Consider the following 14510-nt stretch of genomic DNA (forward strand, 5'->3'; position numbering starts at 1 on the left):
AAGAAACATGAGAAAAATGAGGTGGGGAACCAGGATTCAGACTATGAAGAGGCCTCAGCATTTATAGGGGTTCATGTAAGGATGCAGGATTTCCAATTTTAAGCATCAGGAATCAGATAGGCAACAGAATTTGGGTGGTAGGTAGAGCTTGAAGAAGGGAAATGTTTTCATGTGAGGGTAGGGGTTTTATAAAAAGGATTTAAATGCTGCTACTAGTTTTCTGAGAAAAATCTGTATGAAAGACAAATAACATTTAGGTGTATTTTTTCAGCAGCACATTATAAAAAGATTACCTGATATTTCAGACACTTTATCCCTATCAACAGGGTCCAAGACCTTACCTCATACCAGGCTTTCTGTGTGGCATGATAGTTTAACAAATTCTGCCCTAGGCTTGGTAGAGAGATCAGATCAACCAAGGTACTTTTAATATGTACTGAAAGTATAATCTGCATTGTGCTTTTAAATGTTTAAGCATGTTGACTGTTTTTTTCTCATCTATATTTTTTTCTCATATGCAAACACCTCTAGTTTCAATCCATTTATTAGTTCTCAATAACATCTATTTTGGCTCACTGCATTGCCAGCAGATGGTTTCAGTTGCTTCGGATTGCAGAGCCAGCTGAAGTCAGCAGTTGTACTGTATGGCTTTTCAATCAGTCATGTTTGGCAGGCATGGGTTTTCTGCTCTAAAAAGCAAGATTTTTCTAACAGCCCTTCTTGCTTTTGCCATTTAAAAGGACAACAGGTACTAACTTAATGCTATGATTCTTTTAAATTGGAGGCAAATATCTTTCCATAATCACTTAGCTGGGCTCCTTCTGCTCTAAATGAAAAGCTCTTGCCATCAATTCATTTTAGAAAAATATTTATTTTCAAGGAGACAAAATGTTGTTGGTGCCCAGATCCTTTGATGCTAACATCGCGTACAACAGGGCGAGAGAAGGATGCAGTGTAATAAAACTTTCCAAGGCTTGTAATTCCCTCACGGTGGCCAAAGAAAACACAAAATATTCTTCAAGTATGTGGGAGAACAAAGGGAAGGCTTCTCCCTACTGGTCTGATGTTTCTAAAATCAGACGAATAAAAGGTTGCTAAGACCTTGGATGGGACCTATCACTAAGTGGTCAAGTGATGCCTCCTTCTCAGGGCCTGGCTTTCAGCTTGCAAGTTTGGTGCTGTCAACTTTTGAGAAAAGGAAAAGTGCAATTCTGTTTGGAATCACCACTAGAAAATAGAGTTGTCTGTTGAAAGGATGTATATTGTACTGTCACAGTTTATAAGCACAAGCCTCTTACATTGCAGGCATTGCATACTATCTGTCAGATGAACACATTGTTGTATCATTATTCCTTGTATGGTTAAAAGTTATAAGATTACCACACATGTAAGAAAATGATAACCTGTTTTAAAATTCTCTATAGGGAATTTTATTTGAACTCAAACAGTATTTGGAATAACATTTGGTGGGTTTGATTTTTGTATGAAGATAATTTGATAACAGCTATGGGTTTTTCCTGAGGAGTTTTCATTCATCCTCCCTCTTTGATTTAGCTTTTCAGGCCCAGCTAGGAGTGGCATGGCTCTTATGGAAGTTAACCTACTAAGTGGCTTTATAGTGCCTTCAGACGCAATTCCTCTGAGTGAGACAGTGAAGAAAGTGGAATACGATCATGGAAAACTCAACCTCTATTTAGATTCTGTAAGTAGTAAAACATAAGGTAGCTGTTGACAAAGCCACTATGTTTTGTGTCCAGATGTCTACCTTACTTTAAGTATGTTTTCTTTAAGTAATTGTTATTTCAACTTTTTGTGTCCCTGAATGAGTTTAACATGGCAACCATATATTTATCTCCATTAGAAAGACTAGTATAAAATCAGTTTAGAGAGTTGCTATTAATGATGAGCCTGATGAAGGTCTTCATAACTAAATCGTTATTTCATGCCAGATGTGAAATACATAGAAATTTCCACAGTATAATTAAAAAAATTCAGCCCAGATCTGAATTTGAGAGGCTGTCTGCCTCAGGGAGTTGCCTAGGCTGGAGTGCAGTGGTGCAATCATAGCTCACTGCAACCTCCAACTCCTGGGCTCAAGTGATCCTCCCACTTCAGGCTCCTGAGTAGCTGGGACCACAGGTGCATGCCACCATGCCTAGATAATTGCATGAGAAGTTTTTGTAGAGACAGGGTCTCACTTTGTTGCCCAGGCTGGTTTTGAACTCCTGACTTCCAGTGATCTTCTGGTCCTGGCCTCTCAAAGTGTTAGGATTACAGATGTGAGCCACCATGCCTAGCTGGAAGATGAAAGTCTTAATTACACATTTTAAAATTCTTCCATGAAGCTTTTAACAAACCTTAAAGGGGTTCATATTCTTACCTTGAAAAATTAGGTGCTAAATCATGGAAGACTATTCTCAGAGATTTGATCTTGACATAGAATTATTACATAACCTTCGTGTACTCTTTCCATTGCTGAATGAGTACTACTGATTCAAGAATAAGGTGCATACAGTGTGTAGGGAAAGGTAAGTGAAGAATTCCAGACTCTACTTGGTATGTCTCAAAACTGGTGGTATGTAAGTTTATTCTTTTCTTATAGCATCTATATGAGCTTCATAGGTTGAATTGATATTGAGTTCATAGTATTCTAAGGATTTCATATTACATGGGTGGGTTTGTATGTTTCTTATTTCAGTTTTGCTAAGTATGAATCAGAAATATATTGCTAAATATATGCTTTTGAAAAGATAGTTCTTGAATGGTCTCATTTGTTTTAGCACTTCAAAACCACTTTGGTTAAAGCCCTGTTAAAACTAATTCAGTCTCAATATAATGTTAAATAACAGTCTCTAGATTCTTTTGCTCTTTAGGAATTATCTTACATTAAGCACTGCTCGAAAGCCATTGGCCTGATTTGGAACTTGAAAAACAAATTTAAGGTTTTAATTTAGTAGTGTAATTGGTTTTGGAGTTTGTCTTCTGTCTTTGATCTCTTGTTAATGGTTATTTTGATTTGAGTGTCCAGTAGTCTTTGAGTGGTCAGTTTGACTTTTCATTTACTACTATTGGCAAATAAGGGAATGTTTGAAGGAATTTACTAATTTCTGATTCTTTAATGAGTGTTGTTTGCCAAATTGGCCAAATCTATTCCTCTTGGAGACAGATAGGCTGGCCTTGTGTACCCCATCTCAGTCATTGGTTGTGGAGTACAGCCCCATCTTAGTTACCTTACCTACTGGGTGACATGGCTTGCATGAGCTGAGGGCGATTCCCAGGAGAAGGAGGCTGCTGTGAGCCATTAGTAGTAACTGGGGGTGGGGTGCACCATCTGAGACAGGAGATCTAGGTGCATGCACCCTCAGGCTTGCTGCTTACTTAACCACTCTAATTCTCAGTATCCCATTCAGCAAAATGGAACTAAGAACAATACCTTTTTGTAAGCATTGTTTTACAAGTTAAATAAGATAGTTCATAGGAAGTACTTACTACAGTATCTGACACGTAGAAATCCTCCCTAAGTGTTAGTCTTTGTTTCCTAAAATGATAAGAAAAAAGAAATGTCTTTACTTAATCATGAACACACAGTGTGCCAACCCCTTAAGACTCTTTTGTATTTCTCAAGGTAAACGAAACCCAGTTTTGTGTTAATATTCCTGCTGTGAGAAACTTTAAAGTTTCAAATACCCAAGATGCTTCAGTGTCCATAGTGGATTACTATGAACCAAGTAAGTATGCTTTGGAGTTCTTAATACTTTAGAAATTAAGCCAGGCATTCATTCATTTATTGGAAGTGACCACCCATTGGATTGGTTCTGTGGCGAGGGCAGGATTTGGTAGGAGAAAGTATAGGAGGCGGGCAGGCAGGAAGTGAGCATTCCATTTCGGTGAAGACTATTGATAATTTACAAGGGTCACATGATAGGTTTTAGCATATGAAATTTAAAAATGATAAATTTTTTCATAATGTTTTAGATTTTTAACTCACAATTATAAACTTTACAAAGAAAAATTGGCATAGAGAGTCCAGTTATGTCTCATTTGCAAGGTATTGCTTCTATTCCAAGCACCCATTCCATCTGTTTCCAGTTTTAAAATGGGAGTTCTTAACGTGGCACATATACACCATGGAATACTATGCAGCTATAAAAAAGGATGAGTTCATGTCCTTTGTAGGGACATGGATGAAGCTGGAAACCATCATTCTCAGCAAACTATCGCAAGGACAAAAAACCAAATGCCTCATGTTCGCGCTCATAGGTGGGAATTGAACAATGAGAACACTTGGACACGGTGGGGGGATCATCACATAGCAGGGCCTGTCATGGGGTTGGGGGAGGAGGGAGGGATAGCATTAGGAGATATACCTAATGTAAATGACAGGTTAATGGGTGCAGCACATCAACATGGCACATGTATACATATGTAACAAACCTGCATGTTGTGCACATGTACCCTAGAACTTAAAGTATAATAAAAAAGATGGGAGTTCTTCTAAAGTAGAGCTACCATTTGACCCTGCAATCCCATTACTGGATATATACCCAAAGGACAATAAATTGTTCTACCAAAAAGACACCTGCACTCATATATTTATCACAGCACTAATTCACAATAGCAAAGACAGGTCATCGACCTAGGTGCCCATCAACTGTGAATTGGATAAAGAAAATGTAGTAGATGTACATCATGGAATACTATACAGCCATAAAAAAGAACTAAATTATGTCTTTTGTAGCAACGTGGATGCAGCTGAAGGTCATTATTCTAAGTGAATTAATGAAGAAACAGAAAACCAAATATCACATGTTCTCACTTATAAGTGGGAGCTGAACATTGGGTACACATGGACATAAAAATGGAAACAGTAGACACTGGGGACTTCAAAAGTGGGGAGGGAGAGGGGAAATAAGGGCTGAAACACTCTCTATTGGGTACTATGTTCATTATTTGGGTGACAGGATCAATACAAGCCCAAACCTCAGCATCACATAATATACCCTTGTAACAAACTTGTACATGTACCCCTGAATAGTAAATACATAAATAACAAATAATAAATAAAATGGGACTTCTTCAGGAGAGAACATGAACAGCATCTGCAATGCAGTAGCATCGGCTGGAGTTAGCTGTTTCTTTATTGAGGGAGTCTGGTGTTTTGCTGAAACTTACACTTGATAACAGATTTTAAAAGTATATCAAGAAAAATATAGCCTGTTTGGAAAATAACTTGAGCTTCTTTGATTTTACTGGTAACTTCTTATTTTTATAAAATGTGGAAATTTAGGATGTAAAAATAGAGAGCTGGTCTGGAGATGGCCCAAGTTTAATAGGATGAATCCGTGTTCAGTCAGAGTGACTTTTTGTATGTGATCTCTGGCCTAATGTTTCTAATTGTAATATGTCTTATTTTGAATAAGCACTTGTGGTGGCTCAGAATCATCACAATGCATGAGAAGCATGAACATTTTTATGTGTTAGGTAATTGTAGATAATTACACTTTAAATGAAATGAACTTGTTCCCATTGTTAGTATTTCATAGAGTATTCAAGACTAAGGTGTAGCACCAGTTCTCTCCTCATAGTCAACAAGCCAGTTCCTCTTGTCTTTTGCCTCCTGTTGGCACTGAGGAAGAGGATTCACCCAGGTTCTTGTGGGACATTTGGGAAACACTGGTGTGGCACTTTTTTTCTAGTGGAGGGATGGAATACACTGTGGAGACCCAATGACAGTAACTGGTTGTCCAACTTTATTACTTAACATAGTTGCGAAATTCCCCAATTTATATTTCTTGGGTGCATGGGGAACATTTTAAACATTTAAGAAACAAAAATAATTCAGTCTATGCAAATTTTTATGGAAAACACTTATGAGGAGGCCATTTTAAAATGAAAATATGGGAAAGATCAGAATAAGTTAAACCTTCCAACCCATTTTAAAAAATGCGAAACACATTTACGACACGGACAACAGTCTTTGAAAAATCATGAATTAATTTGAAAATAGAATATATATTTTAAAAATTATAAAACTCATTTATGTTTTACAGTGAGTTCACTGTGGTCTTATAGGTACTTTAAGTAGTTTTTGTCATGTTAGCTTTTAGATACTATATGCTGAGTGTTTTAAAACAAGGTATTGCATAGGCAGTCTTCCCTTCATATTTATGTATTTCTTTACTAGAGCCAGGGTAAATGCCCCTTTTCAGTAGTTCTAATGATTAGAATTTGATTTGAGTGTATAGAGAATGTCATCCTAAAATAAACTCTTGAGGAGGTTAAACAGTCCTTAACTGAAAATTCTCCTGATGCAGTAAGAGATTAAAGTGGTGCTTGTGATTGCAGTGTGCAGCTGCAGTCTATTTGCTCTCTTTTAATGTTGGCCAGCTGCTGGTGGTAGACAGATTGGACTGAGCGCATTGTTTCTCTCTTGGATTTGGTTAGTACTTTGGACCACTCTTGGACATTTCAGTTGTTTCTTGTAAAGAAAAATAAAATTAGGATAAGAATGGAAAACTCAGAGAAGTGTATCGAAATGCTCTTATGTTTTGGCAAAGTCATTGTTTCTAAACAAGGGAGCCGAGTGAACTGATGTCTGCTTCTTTGAACAGGGAGACAGGCGGTGAGAAGTTACAACTCTGAAGTGAAGCTGTCCTCTTGTGACCTTTGCAGCGATGTCCAGGGCTGCCGTCCTTGTGAGGATGGAGCTTCAGGCTCCCATCATCACTCTTCAGTCATTTTTATTTTCTGTTTCATGTTTCTGCACTTTTTGGAACTTTATCTGTGATTTATTTTTAAAGGACTCTGTGTAACACTAACATTTCCAGTAGTCACATGTAATTGTTTTGTTTTCGTAGAGGAATACTGCTTCTATTTTGAAAAAACAGTTTTTTTTTCTTTCTATGGGGTTGCGGGAATGGTGTACAACAGGTCCTAGTATGTATAGCTGCATAGATTTCTTCACCTGATCTTTGTGTGGAAGATCAGAATGAATGCAGTTGTGTGTCTATATTTTCCCCTCTCAAAATCTTTTAGAATTTTTTTGGAGGTGTTTGTTTTCTCCAGAATAAAGGTATTACTTTAGAATAGGTATTCTCCTCATTTTGTGAAAGAAATGAACCTAGATTCTTAAGCATTATTACACATCCATGTTTGCTAAAAGATGGATTTCCCTGGGAATGGGAGAAAACAGCCAGCAGGAGGAGCTTCATCTGTTCCCTTCCCACCTCCAACCTAACCCTACTGCCCACCCCACCCCAACCCACCCCATGCCCAGTGGTCTCAGTAGATACTTCTTAACTGGAAATTCTTTCTTTTCAGAATCTAGTTGGTGAATTTTTTTAAGTGGCACGGTCTTTTTCTGCTCGAAATCTGATCACACACCCCAGCCATTCCCCTCCCTCTCTTTTCCTCTGTAGAGAAATGTGAGGGGCAGTACATTTACCTATGCTTTTCACACCATCTCAGAGGTTGAGGAGCATACTGAAAATTGCCCTGGGGGGTGCTGGGTGTGCTGTCTCCTTCCCACATCCTCAGCCCCACACCAGCTCTATTTCAAGGGTGAGAGTCAGAGAGCACTGCAATATGTGCCTCATGGGATTTTGATTAGAAGATCCTAGACCAGGGAGACATTGTGAGCCAGGGATACAACAAAATACTAGGTAAGTCACTGCAGACTGACCTCCCTGCAGTTTGGGAAACAAGCTGGGTTTGTGGAGAATCAGAGCATCTTGACATGACTGCTGACCCAAAGATCCCTGGCATTGGCCAGGGATCCTGTGGAACCTCTTCTAGGTCAGGGGTATGAGCATTAGACTGCCAGTTGTCTAGTGACATCTGATGCTTGCTGTGAACTTTTAAGATCCCCGAATCCTGAGCACCTCAATCTTTAATTGCCCTGTATTCTGAAGGGTAACATAATTTATCTGAATGGAAATTTTAAAGATGAATCCCCCTTTTTTCTTTTCCTCATTCTCTCTTTTCTTTCCTTCTCCCTTTCTTCTTTGCCTTCTAAATATACTGAAATGATTTAGATATGTTTAAACAATTAATGATTTTTTATTCAATCTAAGAAATGGTTTAGTTTTTCTCTTTAGCTCTATGGCATTTCACTCAAGTGGACAGGGGAAAAAGTAATTTCCATGGGCTCCAAAGAATTTGCTTTATGTTTTTAGCTATTTAAAAATAAATCCATCAAAAATAAGGTATGCAAATGTATCTTTTAAAGTTAATTTTTTAAAATGCTCTTATTTTAGTGAATTTTCAGAAATTATAGTGGAATGGATGCTCATATATTGCTTATGGATATTTTGGATACCAGAGTAGGAATAACTGACATTCAGTATTTTAAAGCTGGCAAACCTATGCATAGAAAATAGATCCCCAGACAGTGGTCTATAAAGAGGGCAGTTAAGTATCAAATACTTAATTTTCTTGCCTTTTTTTTTTAAGTGGGGAAAAGTTTCTAGAACTCTTACACCTCTGACACAATCTGTTTTAAAACAGGCACTTGTTATGTTGGGGCCTCCTTGTAAACGTGTTTTTGCCCTTTACTCTCTGGGAGTTCTTTAAAGGTGAAATCAGCTTACAAAGAAATTGGGGGAGGGTCTTGGCAAAGGACTTTCCCCTCCTCTTTCCTGGCCTGGGAACCTTATACTGACAATCAATACTTTATATTTTAAAGTATATAATTTATAGTTAACTTCTAGTGTAATATATTAGGAAACACTAGAATGGAAAGGCCATTGGAAGACAGTTTGTATCTTTTTTAGACCATATTTCCTTGTTTAAAAACTAGCATTTGAATACTTTTTCGGTGAAGAACTCCAGGTTTTCAAGTTAAAAGTCACCTCGTAGGCCGGGCGCGGTGGCTCATGCCTGTAATCCCAGCACTCTGGGAGGCTGAGGCGGGTGAATCACAAGGTCAGGAGTTTGAGACCAGCCTGACCAATATGGTGAAACCCCGTCCCTACTAAAAATACAAAATTTAGCCGGGCATGGTGACATGCACCTGTAGTCCCACCTACTTGGGAGGCTGAGGCAGGAGAATCACTTGAACCTGAGAGACAGAGGTTGCACTGAGCCGAGATCATGCCACTGCATTCCAGCCTGGGGGACAGAGCGAGATTCTGTCTCAAAAAACAAAAAACAAAAAAGTCACCTTGTAACTCATCTCTTTTTATTGTAAGTTTATTAAAAATGAAGAGGACAACAATGAGAAGGAACAGAAAGGGTTAGCTAGCACTGCCTCCTGGTGCATGGGGCTGTGCAGATGTCCCGGCCACTTCTTTCTTCACACTTCCCTTAGAGAACTTGCTCTGCTACAAGCAGTGGGCTTGGACTAAAAGTGACTAAAATACCACAGGCATAAGGAGAAAAGGAGTATATGTGGTAGTAATAATTACTAGTATAAATTATTTTCTTCACATGCTATGAGTAATAATATTAAAAAACTCATTTTACCATTAAGATTGCTTATGCTGAAGCTCTTCCATTTAGAATACTGTCAATGTCATTTACTGGTATGAACTAAAGTCCCCCTTCTTTTCCACTCACTGGGAACCTTAGTAAGACACCAGCATATCTCACCTCCCTTTCGATTGGCCAATGCTTCCAGAGACTGATGTTGGGAAAACCTAGTAGCCAAACAACTCTAGGACAGAATAACATTTTTATAGTTGGTTCCACCATCTTATTACATTTAGTTATAGTTTTAAAAAAGAAATTCAAGCCCATTAAAATATGTCTGGTCAATGAAATGCTTCCTCTTATTGTGTTGTTCTATTGTACTTTGTTTTTCAAAACATTCTAAAATAGTATCTTTGGTTTAGTATTTTGGATTATATATTATAATCTGAGGAGCGTTTTGCTTATGTAGAATCCAGATATATTTCTGTTACCTAGGAGATGTTACTTACATATGTAATACCATATCCTGCATGTGGAAATATTCAGAATTGTGGACAGCATAACTCTCCCTGCTCCTATTCTTTTGAGCCTAGGTATAATTTTTTTTTTTTTAGAAAAAGACATATTTAGCTTTAATTTCTATTTATGCTAAATATAGTTATAAGTAGTCTGTCGATATAATACCAACTATTTTTATTTTTACATAATTCAATTATTTCATTTGACATGTCTGGCAGACTCAAGACATTAAATAAAAAATTGGAATTATGATTTTTCTTTGTCATTTTTTAAAAAAGAATTATTTTATTAACCTGCTGGCATATAATCTGGAGTTCTTTTGACAACCTTACTTTTTCTGATTTGCTTTATTGAATGATTGAATACTCATTTCTTTCTAAAAATATGTTGTAAATTCTCCCTTGGCAAGATTTCTCCCTATGAGGGTAGTTATTATTTGAGTCTGCCAAGTGGTTACCATGGGGCAAGGTGCCATGATATATTCTTGGGTGCATTGGTTTTTTGCACATTGTAAATTTAAGACACTTATAGTAAGTGGACTCATTCATGGATGAGCTTCAGAACCTTTTACATTCTCAGTAGAGGCTTCTGCTGGACAGGCAGAAGAGTATATTCCTCACTTTTATTTTGTCTTCAAATTCCAGTAAGGCATAGCACTTTGAAGAAATTAGAATTTTTCTATCATCTATGCAAATGATATTTATGTTAATATTAAATATCTTATGTTACACTGGGAGTAATTTGAGGTGCAATTATTTTTATTACTACTTTGAATAGAGGACCATTATCCTTCTTTCTTCAGAAAACTAAGAAGTAAGTGTAACTTTTAAAGTAAGTATATATCAGTGAAAGTAGGCTTGTTTTATGACTATTTCTAGCCAGTGAGTTGTGTTTTCATGTCTCATCAAAGGACAATACCACATTGCATCATTTTACAAAATATGTTGTCATTTTCATTTCAATTGTAACATAGGAAAATAGATATTTCTTAGATGATTTCTGAGTTTCTTACTGCAAAGAACAGTTATAAATTGGTATACATGTGTCTCTGTAATAAGAATAATATTGATTTATCTGTTGCTACATATTTAAGAATCATTCTATCTTATGTTGTCTTGAGGCCAAGATTTACCACGTTTGCCCAGTGTATTGAATTGGTGGTAGAAGGTAGTTCCATGTTCCATTTGTAGATCTTTAAGATTTTATCTTTGATAACTTTAATAGAATGTGGCTCAATTCTGGCCTTCAAGCCTGTACGGTTTGGATTTTCAGTAGGGCACAGTTGATGTGGAGTCAATCTCTTTTGTACCCAGGAAGCTTTATAAAATTTCATTCACAAATCTCTTATTTTGGGAAGCTGTTTTGCATATGAGAAGAACACTGTTGAAATATTATTTTTCCAGGAACTAAAGCTTTATATATTGATCAAGGTGATTCTGAAAGTTTTAATTTTTAATGTTGGAAAGTTATGTTATTGTTAATTGTACTTTATCATGTATTCAATAGAAAATTATGATTTATTAATAAACGTTTAAATTCCCATCATCTATTTATTATGTGTTCTTTTTATTTTAGCATAAAGCATGTCTATAGCACACCTCCCTTATTTAAGCTTATTTATGAGAAACAGGATATTTGAGGCTAGCTTCGAGTAGGGATTATTGTGTTGCAAGGTAGCAACATAACAAAGTTGAAGAAATTTGATTACCAGCCTCCTTTACCTCCCCCCTCAGTGGAGAGATAAGTAATACACAAATTAAAAAAATTAATGTGAGGTGAGCACTCACTTAACCTCTGGAAATTATATAGAAGTATATAGAACACATAGTTTTTATACACACAGGAAAATGAAGGCACAGATTGTCTCAGCCAGAACATAAGATTTCATGTACATTTTCTTAATTCCCACCCAGTGTTATTTAATACTTCTGTTGCCATGAATTTTCTGGGCTTCTGTGAAATACTAAAGATAGCATTTCACAATTGGGGGTTCTCAACTGGAAGTGATTTTGCCTTCAGCTGCCATTTGTCAATGCCTGGACATTTTTTGGTTAACATAATTGGAGGTAGTGCTGTTGTCATCTAGGGAATGGAGGCCAGGGATGCTGCTAAACATCCTATAATGCACCAGACAGCTCCTTACAACAAAGAATTATTTGACCCAAAATATGAAAAGTTCTGAGGTTGAAAAACCCTCTAGCTAAGTGATGCTGGGCCCTTCTAGATCACCTCATGGTGCCAATTATTTAATATGATTAAGTTAATACATTCTTATATAAGAATAGTCATTGGAATCACTGGACAGATACTTAGATTAACAAATAAGTTTATATCCCAAGTCTAGGAAACTTCACTTGGAGACTGGGAAAAGATGAAGTAATTATTTTTTGAAAATATCTATAATGGTAGTTTCCAAACTTGATAGACATTAGACTCTCTTAAGAGCATGATTTGACAAAAATTTCTGGCCTTACTTTAAGAAATCCTAATTCAGCATATCTAGAATCAGGTTCTGGATCTGAATTGTTAAGCAAATAGGTGATTCTGATGATTATTTTAATCTGAGAACCACTGGATTATTTAATGAGTTTTCCAGGCCTCACTGGCCTGGGTATGAAATGGGATCTTGGAAATAGCATCATCCATGCCATCTAAGTGATGATGCAGGGCCTCCAGCCCCACCGACAGTCCTTCCCAGTGGTTCCTGGGGGCTTCCAGGACTGTTCCGTGCTCTCACAAAAGATCCCAAGAGCTGTCCCCTGGGATTTGCTTTGTTCTTTCTCTCCTATCTGGCCCACTTTGTTGATGTACAGTGTAGGAGAGACTGCTTTCTTCCTCCTATTCAACACGTTCTCTTCCTCCTCCTTAGTCTCAGGAGAAGCTACATTTCCCAGATGCCTTTGCAGCAAGGTAGAGTCCTGGACCAGGTTCTGGTCAGTGGGATATAGGCTAAAGATATTAGTGATACTTGTGAGAAGTATTCTTAAAAAGAATGCAGTAGGTGCCTTGCCCTTTTTTTTTTTTTTTTTTTTTTTTTTTGCTTTTTCTTCATCCTGCTGCCTGGATTGTGGATGACTGACTGAAGCTCTATCAGTTTTTTGGTCCTTTAGGGGGAAGGCCAAACCCTTAGGACTGGAGGCTGGAGATCTTGAAGGAGCCGGGGTCCCTAATGACTATGGAGCCACCATGAACCACCTACCTTTGGATTTCTTCTGCAAGTGAGAAAACATCTACTTTGTTTAAACCAGTTGTGGTGGTGGGTAGGCCCTAGGGTGGGCCCCATGACCCCTGCCTGCTGATGATCAGGCCATTGTGGATCCCCTCCCTTGATTATGTGTGTGACCCGTGACTTGCCTCTGGACAATAGAACATGGCAAAGGTGACAGAGTGTGCATTAGATTGTAGTTACCTTCTTGCTGGAGTCTCTCCATCCTTTTCTGGCTTTGAAGAAGTGAGCTGCCCATGTGGGCTGCCAATTTTGGGCAAGAAATTAAGATCAGATTTTAGAAGCTGACAGCAGCCTCCAGCTGACAGCCAGTGAGAAACTGAAACCCCTACAGCTGTAAAGGAACTGAGTTCTGCCCACAAAAGTGAATCCTCTCGTTAAGCCTCAGAACAGACTGCAGCCCCAGCTGATGCCTTGATGATAGCGGTATGAGACCCTAAACAAGGAACCCAGCTATGTGGCCAGTCTGTTGACTCAGAGAAACTGTGAGATAAAAATGTGTGTTGTTTTCAATCACTAAGTTTGTGCTAATTAGTTTCCTACAACAGTAGGAAACTAATAAACAAGAAAATAAGTTAAAAATTTAATTCTGGTGCATGCAGCTAACATTTCTAACTGGCAACACTTGGTGTTGCCGTCTTTTCTACCATTACGGGGCCTATAAACACATGAGCATTAGCCCTGGTGCCCACTACTCCCTCAGTTCTGCCATTTCCATCTCTGTGCCAAAGATGAGCTGTGTTCGCTGGAGGCTTAATTGCTCTCAAGCCACAGTGAGTTCCACAATGAAGTGATGAGTTGTTCTCTCCCTGTCTGTGTGCTATACTTTATCTTTTTGTATTCTTAGTAGGGCTGGTTGTGGCTCAGGGCTTACAGAGTTTTTAAATGACAACTGTTCTTTTAATTTCTGCCCACCCCCCTCCCCCCTATTCCCTCTCTCTCTCTCAGAACTAAGATCAGGCGGCTGGACCATATGCCATGGGGTACAGATACTATACGGTCCTCCTAATCTCTCTTCTTTCTGACACAATCTCAATCTCAATCTCCCTCTCTCTCTTTCTCTCTCTCTCTCTCTCTGTTATTGATCCGAAATCTTCCAGGAAAATTGACTCCTTGTAGCCCTCCCTGCCAACAGTGCACTAGACACATTCATCTATGGATACTGTGATGGGTAAGAGCATGGGCTTTGGTGCCAGGCAGGCCTGGCCTCGAGTCTGGGATCTGCCTCTTGTTAGAGGGGAGAGAGTTTTCTTTCCTGGTGTATATGAGGTGGAATTTTTCCTTAAATTTTCTTAGAGCCTCTCCCTTCACTTGCTCCATCCCAAAGGCGACAGAGTGCTTTTCTGCACTGTCGAGT

General features: G+C 38.1%; 1 protein-coding gene across 3 annotated transcripts in view; it reads left to right on the top strand.

Moving 5' to 3' along the window:
- Positions 1–13740, top strand: part of CD109 (CD109 molecule) — a 136837-nt gene extending 123097 nt beyond the window's left edge. The window contains exons 31-33 of one of the 3 annotated variants that reach the window (XM_024248537.3): positions 1555–1702; positions 3626–3728; positions 6612–8203. In XM_024248537.3, the coding sequence (XP_024104305.3) occupies positions 1555–1702; positions 3626–3728; positions 6612–6787 (427 nt within the window). In that variant the 3' untranslated portion in view covers positions 6788–8203. Of the gene's footprint in view, positions 1–1554; positions 1703–3625; positions 3729–6611; positions 8204–13021 lie in introns of those variants that run through there. The other 2 variants (XM_063724863.1, XM_054557758.2) reach the window with 2 other exon arrangements.
- The last annotated feature ends 770 nt before the right edge of the window (positions 13741–14510 follow it).

The sequence above is a fragment of the Pongo abelii genome, chromosome 5 (genome assembly GCF_028885655.2).
Source record: "Pongo abelii isolate AG06213 chromosome 5, NHGRI_mPonAbe1-v2.0_pri, whole genome shotgun sequence".
Lineage (NCBI taxonomy): Eukaryota > Metazoa > Chordata > Mammalia > Primates > Hominidae > Pongo > Pongo abelii.